We start from the raw sequence: 17,278 nt of genomic DNA, 5'->3' as shown, positions 1-17,278 counted from the left end.
TAAAATAATGAGAGTGAGAGAGCTAAGGTTTTAATATGTCGTTCTGTGTTTTATTATTCCCTCTAAAATGAGCATGTATACTTTTTGAAAAACTTTGGTTTGCTTTGGCATGTGATTCACAGGAACATTGCTCTTTCTATCATTTTGACTTAAGTCATATATTTTTACACTAAACATCTTATTACCTTAGTTTTATTATTTCAGAATCAAAAGAGAGCTTGCAAATGTCTATGACTGCAGAGCGAAGGAATGTTAATGAATAGTGCCATTGAATTTTCAGGTTTTAGCTTTTCTGATCTTAGAGAATATAACTGTAAGCAAAAATATTATGCAAGCTGAATAAAATTTAAATAAATAGGGACCAGATGTAACTATAGGGGCCTATAAAATGTAATACAAATACTATCCGCTTCCTTAAAATAAATCTGTATTTTAGTATGAAAAATTATATTCATATTGATATTGTGGATTAATCTTTTTTATGGAAGTTGGCAAGTGAACATCATCTCTTGCAAGGGCTTGTTCTTAAATGGGAAACAGACCTTTTGTTTTAACCTTGAGTGGAGCAGTTTCTGGGTCTCGTGCAATGTAAAGCATTTTTACATTAACACGGTAATACATTTTTACATTCTACAGCCTGTTTTACTGCAGTAGTGTTTGGCTTAGGATTTTGGGTGCCTGTTAATGGTTTGTGAACACTAGGAATGGCAAAATACTGGAGTGCTAGAAGGAGGGATTATGCAGCACGATGCATTAGATAAACCCGTTTAAGAAGTCAAGTGATTTGCTTGGGCTTGACCTTCAGCTTTCGTTGCTGAATCATTATCTTTTAGATTCCATTTAGATCTGCAAATGGAAGATCATAGATCATAACATAACTGTTGTCATTTCCTCTGCCTACAAGTAACCAGCAGCTGGATTTGTTTTAACTACTGAGAGATTCTTGCATGGGGCTAATTCTCCAGCAAAACTCACTGTGCAACCAGTTGATTTCTACTTTATCTGCGAACCAGCCTGTAAAAATGAAATGGCAATTTTACTGCTCCGGACAAAGTATTACAGAAGTTGAAAAGGAAATAACTGATGTTGTTGTACTTGCCCTGGGAAAGAGATAAATCTGTAATCCTGAAGTCAGCAAAACCCCTTGCAGTGTTATTATCTTTTATAATGATAATTTAGTGTAACATTTGTAGCTATGTAGGAAATTAGTTGGAAGTGTGTAATGTTAGCTTAGGAAAACACAACTTATCAACTAAATCAGAAAACATCTTTTCCCGAGTGTTGTTTTATATGCAGTTCACTTTTTGTCCTCCTCAGGAAAGTGCTCTAATCCGTGCAGAAAGCTTCATTCCTTACACCAAATACATAATTATGGTCAGGGGTAAGATTCATTCTCCTAACTACAGACCAAACTGAGATACAGGCACATAAAATTCATGTAATTTCAACAGTTTGCCGTGCCTGCTTTCTAGCACTGCCCAACCATGAGGGTTCTGAAAAACGGCCTTAAGATGAAGGAGGGTAAGTTTAGATTAGAGAAAGAAATTGTTCCCTGTGAGGGTGCTGAGGCTGGATAATGACTGGATTATGGACTGAAATAGCACAACAAAGATAAACAAAGCAAAGTTGAGCTGAGTTAAAGCAATAGCTTGTTGTGAATGAGCTTCAGTAGTGCAGGACTGTTCAGTACTGTGCAAGAAGCCTCTGTACCAAAATCTGAACTTTTTTCCATGTCAAATCTAGCCAACACTGGGTTAGTGGGGCTTCCTCTGTCCAATTCTTTTGACATCACCCCTCTTACATATTGATCCACCTTTATTATATGATAGACCTTCATCAAAATATCCTTGGTACTTAATGTTTGGGCTTCCTTCATGTCTTGTGTCCATTTACTCCCTCACCTTCTATTCCCAGCATTCCCAATAACAGCCTGGGGGCTGATTTTCAGTGACTTTTGAGTTGTAAGCTGCTGGTTGTCCTGCTGAAAAACAGCTACACAGGAGAAAATCAACTCTAGAGAGACGGCTCAGAAGCTATAAACTTGCAGAAAATGTGTGAGCAGTTCAAGCCAAAAAGCTAGCCAGCTTGTGAGACTTTCTCACCATGGTTTATGCTCCTGCAGGCTTTTAAGGATCACTCAGTCAGTGATTTTCCTGAATAGGATGCTGACTTTACCACCTTTCTCCCAGAGGCTCAATCAGGGCAGTGCTGTGTGGTCATTGCCTGAGATCTCTGCCGTACCAGTTCTTGACATTTAAGATACAAAGATTAAGCTGTCAATCTTACTGAATTTAATTCTCAGTGTTAACGTGTCTTTTTGTGCTCTTTGCTGATGGGTGAGTGTGATATTCTTCCCTGACAGGTCTCTGAAGTCGGTATAAATCAAGCAGAAAAAATATCCACAGCTTGGGGGAGGAGTTGAGATCTGATTCCCCGAGAGTTCAGGGCTCTTCCCCTCCTTGGATCAAAGGCAATGCAGTGTAGATCATGCTGTGCACACTGTACAAGCTGTGGATGGATTCCCAGACTGGGTGCTAATTTCTCTAAGGTTGTCTTGCCCTCACTGTTCCATAGTTAGTCACTCTGCACCAACTTTGTTCTTCAAGGTGTCGACCAGGAGGCTCCATGAACCCTCCCACTTCCCTGCCTTTGCTTCCATGGCCAAAACCTTGTTTCTCAGCACCATCACTGCTGGTCCTTCCCTTTGCTCAAGACAACTGTGGAGACACAGTGATATTCTGTTGGTGAGGGGTGTAGTTGTCCCACAGCTCAAATCTGAGCCCTAAAAAATACCCTCTAATATACTGTGTGGCAGGTTTGGTGGGCATTTCTCCTTCTTAACAGATTTGGTGAGCACTGTATCCAAACCAGGGATGTTTTTGCCATGTTTGGAAACTATTCTGTCTTGCAGGTATTTTTTTTTCAGCCATGCAGTGCCGTATCAGTGCATTCAGCTTTTATTTCCTTGGACTGCAGGCCCTTCAGTATAAACATTTTTCAGCCCAGGATGGCAACCTCAGCAGTAGCAGACAAATTCCCTTCAACTCTGTCTTTTCATGGTTGGACAGTCTCAGTTTGCACCTGTGAGTGTGGACTTTGTTTAGCATAAAGAAAAGCTGTTTACATGCCCTGGCTCATGTTCCCCATCCTTCCATCCCATGCAAGAACTGCTCAGCTCTGCATTAATTCCCCATTTGTATAATGGTCCCAGACTGTTCTTAGTCAAAATATACAAAGATTAAAGCTCCAGTTTGTTGAATGGATTTGTAAACTTTATGAACTATGTGCTTTCAGCAGCTGGATATCTCTTTTTAAACAACTCTGTTCTTGATACGAGAGTGTTTTTGTTTCCCCCTTCTGCACAAACAGTTTTCATGACTCTGCCAAGCTATAATCTATATCAAACTGGTAGTGAAAGGAGATGGGAAGGGATAGGAGTGAAAATCTGTCCAGAGCCACTATGAATTCACAATCTCTAGCTGAACATTGACACCACTTTCCCTTCCGCCCTCTGGATTGATTGATTTTGAACTATTTAGGCCTTGACTTCTAGAGATATCAAGCACTCTCTGAATTTAAAGCCAGTGAACAGGAGCTGCAGATGTCCAGGAACCAAAACCTATCCTTTAAGTAAACATTGTGTATTGTTTTAGTCATGATAGATCCTATATTTTTCGTCAGGCACTGAAAGGGATGTTACAGCTTCAATCAATGCCTGTCAATAAAGTCATTACCAATTAGGGCTTGGTTAGATGGCTGGAGTATGACATTGCATCTCATTACTGCATAAACTTCTTTAAAATATTGATGTGATTAAAAACCTTCAATAACATCAGCAGTTTGGTTTTAGTGATTTGTCATGGATCATCAAAACTAATGGAGTCTTATTGAGATCCCACTAGATCCAGTGGGAAAAAAATCACTTCTGCGTTAAATGCAATTTGAGCTGATCCCAGAGGTATCAGAGGAAAGAGGTCTGTTTGCCATAGTTTATCAGCTAAGGAAAAGTAAAACCGATATTTATGCTTATGGACTGTTTAAAAATCTATACAGGGCATCATGGATACATTGCTTTGCTCTGTCTTTAATCGATTCGATAAGCCCTGTTCAACTGCACTACTTTAAAATAGACCTGCTTAAGAAAAACAGTGTTTTGGCAGGTCAGCAAGATGTTTCCTTCTCCTGGGTAGGCACAGACAGAACAGGAATGTACCTTTGCGTGCCATATGTATTTTTAGTTCTAGGTCTGGCTTCTAACACATGCAGGAACTGCAGGGTGACACTGAATTGTTGCCTTTTCAAATAGATGATGCAGATTATTCAAACTGATAACATTTGGTGGTTCCTGAATCTGAGCCTTCGGTATGTGCAGTTTTACATTTAATAATGCAGTGCTGGGAAAAGCTGGTAACTCCAGGTTGTTGACCGGTTTTAAAGCGACCACAGATGGAAAACAAACCTAAAGAAATGTGATTGAAAGCTCCTTGCTCAGAGGTTAGGAAATATGAGATTAAATACAGTCTGAAAGTGTTTAATTTGATCATCTTGTGTACATACCCAGTCTGCTGTTACGTGATCATATTGCCAATTTTCTGATGAATCTCATGGTTGCCCACTGCTCTGGTGTGTCCCATTTGAATGATGCTGCCTTAACAAGCTGGCCAATGTTTTGTGTTACCTCACTGGCCACTTCTAAATGTCTCTGTGGAAACATAGAGTGGTTTGGGCTGGAAATTACCTTAAAGCTCATCTTGTTCCAACCCCGTGCCGTGGGCAGGGACACCTTCCACTAGACCAGGTTGTCCCCTCCAACCTGTCCTTGGACACTTCAAGGGATGGGGCAGCCACAGCTTTTCTGGGCAACCTGTACCAGGGCCTCTCCACCCTCACAGGTAAGAATTTTTTCACAATATTTAATCTAAGTCTGCCCTCTGTCAGTGGGAAGCCATTTCCACTTGTCCTCTCACTTCATGCCCTGGTCCAAAGTCCTTCTCCTCCAGCTCTCTTGGAGCCCCTTTAGGCACTGGAAGGGGCTCTAAGGTCTCCCTGGAGCCTTCTCTTCTCCAGGCTGAACACCCCCAGCTCTCCCAGCCTGTCTCTAGAGCAGAGGGGCTCCAGCCCTTGAAGCATCCCCATGGTCTCCTCTGGACTCACTCCAGCAGCTCCATGTCCTTCTGCTGTTGTTCCCCAGGGCGGAAGGCAGCTCTGCAGGTGTGGTCTTACCTGAGTGGGGCAGAGGGGCAGAATCCCCCCCTCCCCTGTTGCCCACGCTGTGGGATCAGCCCAGGGCGTGGGGGGGTTCTGGATGCCAGCGAACAGGGATGGGGCATGTTGAGTGTCTCATCCACCAACACTCCATATCCTTCTCCTCAGGGCTGCTCTCAATTATCATGCCTTGATAAAGTGTTTCAAAAACTAAAAGTTAAATGTGCAGTGGAAATTCTAAACCACAGACTCAGCTTTTCCTCAAAGTTACCCATGATCAGCCTCAGGTGAAAAAATATACATCACTGTCACCTCCTGGCTTTCACCCAGGCAAAAGTCTCTTGTGTTGGCTTACAGTTACACTATCATTTTTAAAACAAAGGTAACCCTTTGTTTGGTTGAAAAACAACCCCCAAACCAACCAAACAAAAACTCAAAACAACCCAAACCCCACAACTGAGAAGATCTAAGATATGTAGTAGAGGATTTTGGCAACACTGCTGAGAGATGGATGTGCACGTGTTGCTCCACTCCATTACTGTTTGTTACTTCAGTTATTGCAAGAAAACCCTACAGTTGCCAGCGATGTGTGTGTATATGTAGATATACTTTTTTTTTTTAATCAAACCTCTCTTCTGATTTTTCTTAATTACCTTGGTACATAGCTCATGGTATTCTGCCTTCATTTATGTAGATTGAAATCTCTGTTCCCCCATCTGGGAGGCTTGTATCAGCTGTAATCCATTTGTGATTACAGTCCTCCAGGCTTTTTTCAGGGGCTAGTGTACATGAATAAAAGCGGGAACCTGTGACAGTGGTGCTGTGCTCCAGCAGCAGCAGAAGAGTCCACATCATTAAAGGAGGTAGTGGGAATGAAAGGGAATCATGCACTCGATATTGTCTTGATCTGAGCATTAGCTGAAGGGCATTTGAGTTTTCTTTCTGTTCAATGTGCACCATGTGTGCTGAGAAAGGCAACACAGGGAGGGGGGTTAAATTGGTGATGAGAGATGTACTGTCTAACAGTGTTTTCCCAACATGGAGGGACTTTGTTCTGCCCCAGCAGTGATTTCCTCCCCCTGCTCCAGGAAGGCAATGCACAGCAGGGCTCGCATACTCCAACCTTTTGTTGGAAGTGCTGGAAAAGCTCCTCTTTGACTTCTTGTACATCAAGTCGGGGGGGGGGACTTCACAGCCATAGCATTTTTAGAGGGTATATTTGTCTGAGAACAAGTTATCCAATACCTACATGTCTAATTAAAAACTACTGGGTGTTTATCCACAGCCAGAGCTGGTAGCAAAACTGGTTCAGCTCTGAGGCTGAGTGTTACTGAGAAGAAGAGCAGGTTTTGCACAGTGAAGGGTCCCATCCTGCTTGCTGAATCTGAAGAACTGTAGCAGGATGTTCACCTATTTTTTTTCAGAAGGAAAAAAAAAAAAGAAACAAGCCAGAACAATGCAAAGGGAAAGCACCAGCAAAAGAACAGTATGTTCTTTGTAATGCTTTTTCTTTGGGGACATCTATTGCTGGCAATAAGATTAAATCACTGAAACCTTCCCTGAAGCTACATCTGCCACTGCCTACATTTTCCAGCCTCAGTAATAAACTAACATTTGCCATTGTTCCTTTCTTCTGGATTTCATTTCTTACAGATTTAACCAGCACTATTTACCACAAGGCATTCAGCTCTTGCTTAAAGCTGAGATCTATGCCAAGTCCCTAAAAATATTCATAGCTCCAAAGAATCTGGTTTTAAATAATATCATTAAAAGTAGACGATATTAATACAACAGTTCACACTGAGTTCACATGCTGCTGATGCCAACATGTAAAAATGATGGAAGAAGCTCTAGACAAGACTACCCTGAAGTGGTGAACAAAATCCTTTGTACCTTTTTACTGGCTCCCTGTGTTTGGATTACAGGGAGTAATTTTCTTATCCCAAAATATTAATTTTTTTTTTTTAAATCTTTGTTATAGTCTTGCTTTTCCTGTCATGGAGTGCTGTACTTTCACAGAGGTGGGGAGTGTGGGGTGGGTTGTGACTAAGAGGTTATGGAGTGTTTGGGAAGGAGGATTCACACCACCCTCTTTCCACAGGATGCCATAGTGATCCATGAAGTTTATGAAGAGGGGGCAGCAGCCCGAGATGGCAGACTTTGGGCTGGTGATCAGATTCTGGAGGTAAATGACTTTCTCTGTGTATGTTCTTCGTTGTGTATACTTGTATTCCATGCAACGGGGATTTCTTGTAGGGGAAGGACAGGTCATTGAGAAGGATCCATACTTGAGGCTTCCTTTCCATCACTAAGAACATGCTGAAAAATTCATATTTCCTTATATATTCATATAAACTGAAGGTACAAATTGAGAATACATTAAATTTAATTGAGCAAGGTAGTTCTTGAATTACATAGTTCAGCTGTCATGTCCAATAGCTTAGTATTATTCATCTCTTTAATCTTTCATTCAGAGGCCGCCGCTCAAGTATCTCTGCACTGCCTCTGCAACCCAAATATTGTTGGGGAGGAGAGGGGGGATGTACCATTCCTGTGAGCATCCTTGCCAGCATCCCTGTGAGCATCCCTCTTATATCCCTGCAGAAGCCACCAGCTCCCCCAGGCCATGCTTCATCCAACTGGGAAACACACAAATGAATAAATGTGGTGTTTTCCCCTCAGCCAAGCATAGAAAAGGTGGAGGGAAAGGGTTAAGAGAGAAGTGTTGGTCTGCAAATGAAACTTGCGTCAGGCAGGGTTTCAGTGCAGCTGCTCAAAGCTCTGCTGTCAGCTCAGGACAAATTCCCAGCATGGCCATTAAGGCTTCGGTGTGTAGGGTTAGAAAAATAGCGAGGGGTACTTGGGGACTTGTCTTTACAGCTCTTGCACTGAAAATATTTTTGTTAGCGTTAAGGCTGAATGTTGTTTTCGTTTTATAAATAATGATGTATTAACAGAGCAGGATAATTAGGGGGTAAAAATGGGGCAGCTTAATTAATTCTTCTCTGGCCAAACAGGAAAGTGCTAATGTTTGTGGGCCATAATATTGTTATTGCTTCAGCTTTTAAAAGCTGTATTAATGAATCAAAAAGATGACTCTGAATTGGTTTCAGATTAGTGGGATAAAGCACATGTAGATGCCTGTGTCAAGAAAAGAGTATCAATGCAGTATATAAATAAATAAGTATGTGCAGAATCAGTACAAACAATGTAATTACTGTAGACTAGGCTTAATTATCTTAATGTAAAATTAAGTACAATTGTAACTTTGCATATCTAGAAATACTGAGAGATATTTTCATTACCTTAAAACTTATGGAAGCGGATTAATATTCTATGGTTCTCCTGTTACAGTTCATGCTACTTCCTAAAGAGAAAATGTTCAAGTATTGATATATTTTGGTATTAGGAAATAAAAGATTATTTTGTTGACAGAATGTTGGCAAACACCTTAAAAGGCACCTGTGGATTAGGCTTGGCAAAATCAGGAGATTAAGTTTTAAGTTGCAATAGTTTTTTTTAATACTTGAGCACGTATTGAAGTAGAACTTCTTGTTCTGTCTGACATTACTAAAATGCTGAAACCTTCTCAGGTCATGGTAAGGGAAGTGTAACTGGGTGCTCCAAGAGCGGTCTGGTGTGCCATCTATTGGATAAAAAGGAAAATCACTGTTTAATACATCCTGCCTGGGCTTCTCCAGGGCCATTTATTACTGGTGTTTTTGATTCCTTCTGTTTTTGTCTCGACACTGTTGTGCAGCTGGGGGAGAAGGAATCTGAGTGGTAAGAGACACAGGGAGCTCAAAGGAGTACATCCTACTTTGTCTAGGTGTAGAAAGAAGCATTGTTTGAGATTCCAAAGGTTTGAGGTTAAAAAGAAGGGAAGAACACCAGCAAAACTTCCAAGCCAGAATGTTTTGATTGTTGTGATGTACTCCAGGCAGTTGCACAAAGCACCAAACTCACTCTGTAGGAGATCCAGGATCTCAGCCCTCTGGAAATGGGAGCACTAAATTAGAGCGCCAAGGGGTGTCAATTTGACAAATTTGTGCTGTCACACAAGGGTAGGGTGTGATGAAAAGATCATTTATACATGTCATTTGGAAAGCAAACACTGATTATTTCAGGTGAACGGGATCGATCTGCGGAATGCCAGCCATGAGGAAGCGATCACTGCGCTCCGACAGACACCCCAGAAGGTGCAGCTGGTTGTTTATAGAAACGAAGCACATTACAAAGATGAAGAAAACTTAGAGATTTTCTATGTAGATATACAAAAGAAAACGGGCCGAGGGCTGGGGCTCAGCATAGCTGGGAAACGGTAAGAGCAGCTCTGATCCAGCAGCGCTTCAAATGAAAAATGTTTTGCTTTTTGAATGACTGTAGCCATTCCAAATGGAATATGAAATAAAGGGAAAACTCCATAAGGAACGGAATTTTGTATCTAAGTATCTTCAAGGATGCAATGAGACTGTGGTTCTGCCTCTCTGTCAGAACAATAGACTTGAGCAGGGAAGGCTGCAGCAGCCCAGGAGAGCTCCCAGCGAGTGTCCTGCTCAGAGCAAGTGTGACCACGTGCAGAGCTGGGAGCTCACTCTTCTGGTGGCATCAGCATAGCCATGTTTCAGGGTTGGAGGCCCTAACCATGGATTCTCTAGTTTCAAAATGGGGGGAGAAAGCTTCCTATTTCTAAATACCAGGATGTGCCTTTGCAGATGGATTTGTGAGTTAGATTTAGCTCCTACTCAGGTTCAAAGGGACCAACGTCAGTGGAAGATACGAGGCTGAGTTAGACCCAGATCCAGAGCAGTATCAAGGTGACTGCGTAACACTGCAGAAAGCAGTTCTGTGAATACAAAGCAGATCCTGAGACACAGAACCACAGAATCATTTAGGCTGGAAACACCTGTGAGATCATCAACCTGTGCCCAATCCCCACCTTGTCACCCAGACCAGAGCACTGAGTGCCATGTCCAGTCATTCCTTGGACACCTCCAGGGACGATGACTTCACTACCTCCCTGGACAGCCCCTTCCAAGACCTGACCATCCTTTCCATGAAGAAATTCCTCCTGATGTCCAACCCAAACCTCCCCTGGCACAACTTGAGGCTGTTTCCCCTTGTCCTGTCACTTGTTGCCAGGGAGAAGAGGCCAGCCCCCACCTGGCTTACCCTCCGTTCAGATAGTTGTAGAGAGGGATATGGTGGGAGGTGGTAGCAGCTTAATAAAATATGACTTCACTGATCTCTCTCTAAACCATTGCTATTAGATCACTTGAACCAGAGCACTGATAGTTTTAATCTTTCTTTGCCGAAAGAGATTTATGGCATGATACTTGTTCAGTGTCAGTGTGTAAGAGTCATATGGTTGCTCTCCTGTATTGCCAAAAATAATTGACTTTTCCAATTACAGATCATCATGTTATTATCCCAACTGCCTGTGGTCAGTAAAGTTTCCACAGCAGTTTTTTACAAGAGTGGGGATGTTTAATCCAGGTGTTGTGAGCAGATTGCAGATTGGGTAATTAATTTAGCTTATGTAAATTACCCTGCAGATGGTAATCGCAGTCTCCATCCCTCCCACCTTTGCTTCTGTGCTATCGCTAAATGCTTCAGAGTGGGGATTTCCTCCTTAGGGATGGTCCAATTTCTGAAGTCAGTTAAATGATACCCTGCTATAATTCAGGGTTTGAAGTGTTGTGTCCTTCAGGGTGTAGGATACCAAATGCCAAACCTTGGCATTGCAGCTGGCACCAGCTCATACCATGGAATCACAGAATCATTTAGGTGGGAAAAGCCCTCTAAGGTTATTGAGTCCAACCTATAACCTAGCACTGCCAGGTCCACCACTAAACTATGTCCATTAGATAGTTTAACTCCATCTTAGACCAATCCTTGGCTTTTTATTCATATAAATGGTGTTTTTCATGAATCTTTATGTATCCTTCAGTCAGAACTAACAGTTCAAGGGGAAAGACAGCATTAAATATGGCACAACATGCCATGGTTTTAAAACGCGTCGATTTTTTACATGGCTGAAAGGGGTGTAAAACTAGTTCTTCCTCTGCTCACAGGTTTCTTTTAATGTCTCTTAAATGCAAGTAATCTAAATTGGTCTCCCAAAGAATATTGGATTGTGTAATTAGCCATATGCTTCTTGCATTGTTAGAAATGGAAGTGGAGTGTTTATCTCTGACATTGTTAAAGGAGGAGCTGCAGACCTAGATGGAAGATTAATTCAAGGAGATCAGATTTTGTCTGTAAATGGGGAGGATATGAGAAATGCCTCACAAGAGACTGTTGCCACTATACTTAAGGTGAGTACAGAATACATTTTAAGTATTGAATTGCAGTTACTGACACTGTGCAAGGTAATTATCCTGAAGTGCTATTTACCATACACAGGACGACTCCAAGTGATTACTAAGACAGGAATTTCGTCTGAAATAACTGGGAGGTTCATTTAAAATCACTTCTTTGTGTATTTCTAGGAATTGGATGATATGAAGCAGGAAAACAAAGACACAGTCTTTAGGCATTTATTTGAAAATGCAACTGTGTATTTCATGTGTTAGGAAAATATTTGGAAACCAGAGAGGCAATGCAAACCAGAACTGAAATAAATGTCTTTGGCTTGGCTGCAGCTATACAATGACAGCTTAAATCCATTCCTGCACAGCTTTCCATCTTCCAGGAGTGATTTTACACTAAAGGTCTGGGAGAAGTTGCCTTTTTATGTTAAAAAGCACATGACCGCTTGCTCTGGGGGAGGGGGCAGGGGATGGGATGGCCATGAGTGCCTGATGTTAGATCCTTGTACATCTCCCAGCCCCAACAGCCTTGTGGGAGCAATGCTGTAGATCCATCTCTATTCCAAACTGCATCTGGAGATAAGGGCTTCCCCCCCCGCCATTACCACCAGTGTTCCTACACATGATTTCTTTCATTCTTGAAGGGAAAAGCTAATTATTTCCTTGCTTTTTCCATTCAGGGTTGGTGCTTGGCCAGAAGTTTACCTATTTAAGAATTGGAAATCGGTGATATGAGGGTACATTGTTAAGTTGGATCCATATGGGTTAAATTTACCCTTTTCTGCAGCATTTTTCCTCTGAAGGGGTTTTCAAACGTCTGTAAAGAGTTTGGGGCTTTTTGTTTATTTTTACTTAGTAATGGGCCATCTGCAGTTTGCCAGTAGGAAGATCCACACTACATTCAGCAACCAGGATAAACCTTCAGGACAAACCTAAATCCACTTTCTGTATTGTCTAAATACAAATGTTCATGTTTTGAGCATTCCTTGTGGTTTTCTTCATGGATTTGTGGTGCTGAATATAAACATATTCCTCTCCAGGAGAGCATGAAATATTATATGTCTACTTAAATTGTACATTGTGTGGGGGTTTTTTTCCAAGTGTGCCCAAGGCCTGGTGCATCTTGAGCTTGGGAGATTGCGAGCTGGATCATGGCTGTCATCACGGAAAACATCCCAAAACAGTCAGGTTAGTGACAAATTCCTATGTATAAAGTGGAGCTGTGAAGGGCAGAGCACAGGGACGGTGCATGTGAGGCTCAGTCCTTCCTCAGACACTGCTGAGGACGGGGAACAAAATATTTTACCGATGTAATTTTCTGTACTGAACTGCTGCTGAAATGCTGATTAAGTTGAAGAGCTGGTTAATGGTTTAAGGAGTGTCTTCCCAAGACACACCAAAAATCTGTAATATCTTTCTCAAATGATGATGCCCAGAAATTTTTTTTAGACCTGCAAAAGCTTCTTGAATGTATTTTCTGCAGCTGTTTTGTCAATCAAAATGAGTTAATGAAACCGAACTGTATCTTTGCCTATCTTAGGGCAGAACCACATGAGAGCTGCTTTCCTCTCAAAGAAAACACAGAGCAATTTCCTGCTTCACTTGCTTTTTACCTGAAGCGAGGACAACAATTCATTTTTCAATCAGAGCAGGGCTTTTCCCCTCTCTCTGTGCCCCCGAGTCCTCTCAGACACCGATATGCTGGTATTAAAGCTGGAGTGTTGCAAGGGAGAGAAACAAGGCAGAAGGACTTAAAAACTTTTTAATGGATTTTCCTTCCAAAGACCGACTGTTTTGCCATTATATTTAAGTTACAAATGTCTCAGAGAGAGGCATGCTGTGGATCACAGCAGAGTGATTGCTGTGGAGGATTTTGGCTCCTCTCTGCCCTGAGGGGAGCAGCACATTGAGGAGATCCACAACTTCTAAAAGAAGGGCTTGTTTTTGGAAACAAGGAGGAGCCATAGGAGGCTTAGAGCGGGATATGATTTAAAGCAGGAGTGCTTTTAAGGAGGTCAGTAAAAGGCTTGTCCGTGAACAACCCAAAAAGGTGCCAAAATCATCATTGTATGGCCGTGATTTCTTCACTTCCTAAAGGCCAGCACTGATCCAGGCTGCTGTCTGGGGGTTGAGGTACCAGGAGGGGCTAAAGCCATGTGGTAACAGCTGGGCTAAGCCCAGCTTTAAAAATTATGACTAAATAGCATTGGAGAAACATCTGCACTGCATGCAGCAGGCAAAGAGAAATGAAAGAACAGAGGCAAATTACACTGATTGCATTAAGCAAAGACAGCAGTTGAGTATTACTCTCTTTTGGCCATCACACAGCATGAAGCCTAAGTAAGAGCAAAGTAATCAAAAAGTGACAGCTAAAAATTATCCACCTATTAAAGCTCAGGTGAAAAGGAAACAGAATGCCATAATATCTTAACAAGGGTTTAGGTAAAAAAAATCAGATCAAATGACATCATCTCCCTTTTTTGTAGCATAAGAAGCTTTTCCAGGAACCTGGTAATTCCTGTATTTCTTTTGGAGCAAGAAAACCTTATCTTCTTGATGCAGAGTCTTTTGAGAGCCTTCATCTCACTGCTCCAAAGTGACTTGGTGATTTTCAAAACTGCATAGATGTTTCTCAGCAAAACCCTTCCAAGAGTTATAAAATCTTGGCAGATGATGCAGCAAATCAGCTTGAATGATTTGCACAACTGCGAGCACTGTTTTGGAAGCTGCTGGCCAAGAGCATCCAGAACTTTTGTCCTCACTTGGCTTTTTTCTTGGTCCATTGCATACCTTGTACAGGAGAAATAGAAGCCTTGTGGTGCAGGACAGTGATTTCTTTCACGCGCGTTGCAAATGATATTAACTGGGCCGTGAATTGGCAACCTGAGGTGGAAATTGTGCTCTGCCTGGTGTTTGTCACTGACAGCTGCACACTGGTCAGTGGGGAGAAGTGCTGCCAGAGCTTTTGATTCACCGACTAATGCGTTTAGGGGGAGAAAACTGTGCTGTGGGTGGAGAAGGACAGACCAGATCTTTTGTTTTGTACAAGGCAGCACGGCTGGAAAGGTCTGACCTTCAGTGAAACCTGTAGTTCAGACTCACTTCCTAAATTGATAATTATGTTTCCTCAAGAGGCAGAGTCTAAAGATAAAGCCAGATAAGGAGAGAGGGAAAAGGAGGGCTGGAAATAGATGGCCAAGAAAGGGTAACATGAGAAAGCAGCTCTCTTTGGAGGTTCTCCCTTTGTAACCTGGCATGTTCTTCTTCTTGGGCAAATGAAAGGAGCAGGGACAATTACAGTATACTCAGCTAAATAACAAAGCCTGTAGATTTTTGCCATGTTACAAAGTGGGTATTGGTCTTATCCCGACCTTGTGTGAGAGAGGAGCTGTTTGGTGTTCTCCTGGGTGCCTCATGCATGCAGGTGAATCACATGGAAGATGCCCATCATCTCCCCTTCTCCTCAGGTTCAGAGACACACTGAGAATAAGTGAAAGGAGGGGAACAAGCACTCTAGAGCTGACCTGAGCAACATAGGCATTAGGTGTGCATGTAAGGGAGTGAAGCACCATAGAATCCTGTAGGTTGAAAAAGACCCTTAAGATCACTGAGTCCAACCATTCCCCCAGCACAGCCAAGGCCACCACATGTCCCCAAGCACCACATCTGCACATCTTTTAAATCACCCCAGAGATGGTGACTCAACCACTATGGGGAGATTTTGGTAGGTTTCCCCTACCAAAGGGGTTCACACTTGCGTGACCAATGTGGTATTTCCAGTCTGGTTGGCACAGAGCACAGCTGTGCCTGTATGTTGCAAGATCTGGTTTAAAGTTAACATTTGGGTTTGACTCAGAGGTTTTTATTTATTTTTAACTTCAGGCAAGCCAACAGAGTGTCCACAGCCACTTCCACCCCGCTCTTGCTCCAGTCCTCTCCACCTTACAGAATTTCGTCAGCACAAAGAGATCTTCAGCAGATGTGTCTCAGAGAAACTCAGGTATAATCTGGGCAGCTGTCAGAATAGCTGCGTGTTATTTGCTTTATATTTGGGCTGCTTTAAAAGCAAAACTGAATACTTGAACCTGGTTTTCCTGCTCAGCCTCCCAGAAGACATCCCACTGATGTTTTAAGACCCAAACACTTTCCAGCAGATGACATTATTTTGATGTCTACTAGAGGAGTAATAGCTCCTCTATTTTAAGTGCAGAATTCCTGTGCCCTGCTATTCCCCAACACCCTTGTCAGAGGCTTAGCGCAGGCACGGTTCTCGCATTAGAAACAGTTTTCTCAGGGAATAAAGCTGCCACCACTTCATTTATACCTTTGTTGTTCTTGAGTGTATGAAGGGGTGTTTTGTAATGAGAAAGTCACAATGTCCAGTTTGCAGATTTAACAAGCGTTAAATCTACGACCGGCGGTAGCTTGTGGAGAGCCTGCTGCAGGAGTTGTGAATCTTTGCTCGTGTCTGACCATGAGACATTTCTGCTGGCACTTTGCATGCACTGGAGGAGGCTGGTGGCTTTTGGGCAGCCTTCCTTGTGCTGTTTGAAAAGGCCCTGCAGCACTGAGAGGGCATGTCCTCATGCCCTGATTTGGGGCTCCCAGGGCTGGGCTTCCCACTGCCACAAACCTTGGCAATCCTGCCTTCTGCACCCACAGCAGCAGCACCTGCATGGCCATGAGGAATGCTGATATATGGGGTAGTAAAAAATCATTGAATTTTGGAAGAGACTAATTATGCCTGCCTTCTGAAAAGTGCTTGAAATAGTTTTATAAAGTTGATCCAAGTAGGGGTTGGTGTAGCAGAGCCCAGGACCTGATCAGCTTGTCGAGCTGTTTAGTCCTGGTTTAAATTATGCCCCTGAACATTTTTTCCTTTTCTTTCTTTCCCCTCCCCCCTTTCCCCTTCTCCCTCCTCTTTTCCATTTCCCTTCTCCCCTTTCCCCTCTCCATCTTCTTTCCTCATTTCCTTTTCCCTTCCCTTCTCCCTTTTCCTTATTCTCTTCCCCTTTTCCTTCTCCCTTTTCCTTCCCCCTTTTCCCCCCTTTTTCTTTCCTCTTTTCCTCTCCGCTTTCCCCTTTCCCTTCTCCCTTTTTCTTTCTCCTTTTGCCTTTTCCTTCCCTTTTTCCTTTCTCATTTTCCTTCCCCTTCTCCTTCCCCTTTTCTAATATTTTGAGTACTTTTGAAAGCCCTATGACTGGATATACACCAGCCAGACTTCCTGCCTGTCTATTATTTACCACTACAGCACAGAACTGGAAGAGAAAATCAATGGAACCACACCAGTCTCAGAGCAGCCGTGTGCCCTTTGTGCAGGAACACTGTGATTTAGGAATAATAAGCCAATCTTTAATTGAGTGAAGGCACAATGGGGCCCTTCTGCAGGCTGGCAGAGTGCTGCTGTTCCACAGATTGTGGCTGGGCTACAATGGGTGTCACAGTGACATCCATCAGCCGGAGGGATTATACCCGTATTCATCCTTCCTCCTCCTCCTCCTCCTCCTCCTCCTCACATGAGCAGCACTGCCTGGTTTGGCACAGGAAGGCTCCACTCCTGCTTGGTGATAACTCTGCCTGGGCAGCGAGGGGCTGTTGTCACCTGACAGTGTTATCTCTTAATTATATTATCTCTTAATTACAGAAGCTAATTGTTTGTTTCTTTATTAGTAGGAGCCGATATGGGCCCAAGGACTGTGGAGATAACAAGGGTCAGTGAGTTATTTTCTATCAATTCATAAAGCTGACACCTTTCACTGAAG

The 17,278-nt window shown here is 42.7% G+C and overlaps 1 protein-coding gene across 7 annotated transcripts in view; it reads left to right on the top strand.

Annotated features, from left to right (window-relative positions):
- PATJ (PATJ crumbs cell polarity complex component) overlaps positions 1-17,278 on the top strand; it is a 145,277-nt gene that overhangs the window by 116,978 nt on the left and 11,021 nt on the right. For 5 of the 7 annotated variants that reach the window (XM_064665021.1, XM_064665017.1, XM_064665020.1 and 2 more), the window contains 6 exons: positions 7,307-7,390; positions 9,333-9,526; positions 11,375-11,522; positions 12,618-12,704; positions 15,399-15,516; positions 17,187-17,227. In XM_064665021.1, coding sequence (XP_064521091.1) covers positions 7,307-7,390; positions 9,333-9,526; positions 11,375-11,522; positions 12,618-12,704; positions 15,399-15,516; positions 17,187-17,227 — 672 coding nt within the window. The remainder of the gene's footprint in view (positions 1-7,306; positions 7,391-9,332; positions 9,527-11,374; positions 11,523-12,617; positions 12,705-15,398; positions 15,517-17,186; positions 17,228-17,278) is intronic. The other 2 variants (XM_064665023.1, XM_064665018.1) reach the window with 1 other exon arrangement.

The sequence above is a fragment of the Pseudopipra pipra genome, chromosome 9 (assembly GCF_036250125.1).
Source record: "Pseudopipra pipra isolate bDixPip1 chromosome 9, bDixPip1.hap1, whole genome shotgun sequence".
Taxonomy (NCBI): domain Eukaryota; kingdom Metazoa; phylum Chordata; class Aves; order Passeriformes; family Pipridae; genus Pseudopipra; species Pseudopipra pipra.
The sequence above is the reverse complement of the archived record's forward strand: the minus strand, read 5'-3'. Positions and strand labels throughout refer to the sequence as shown.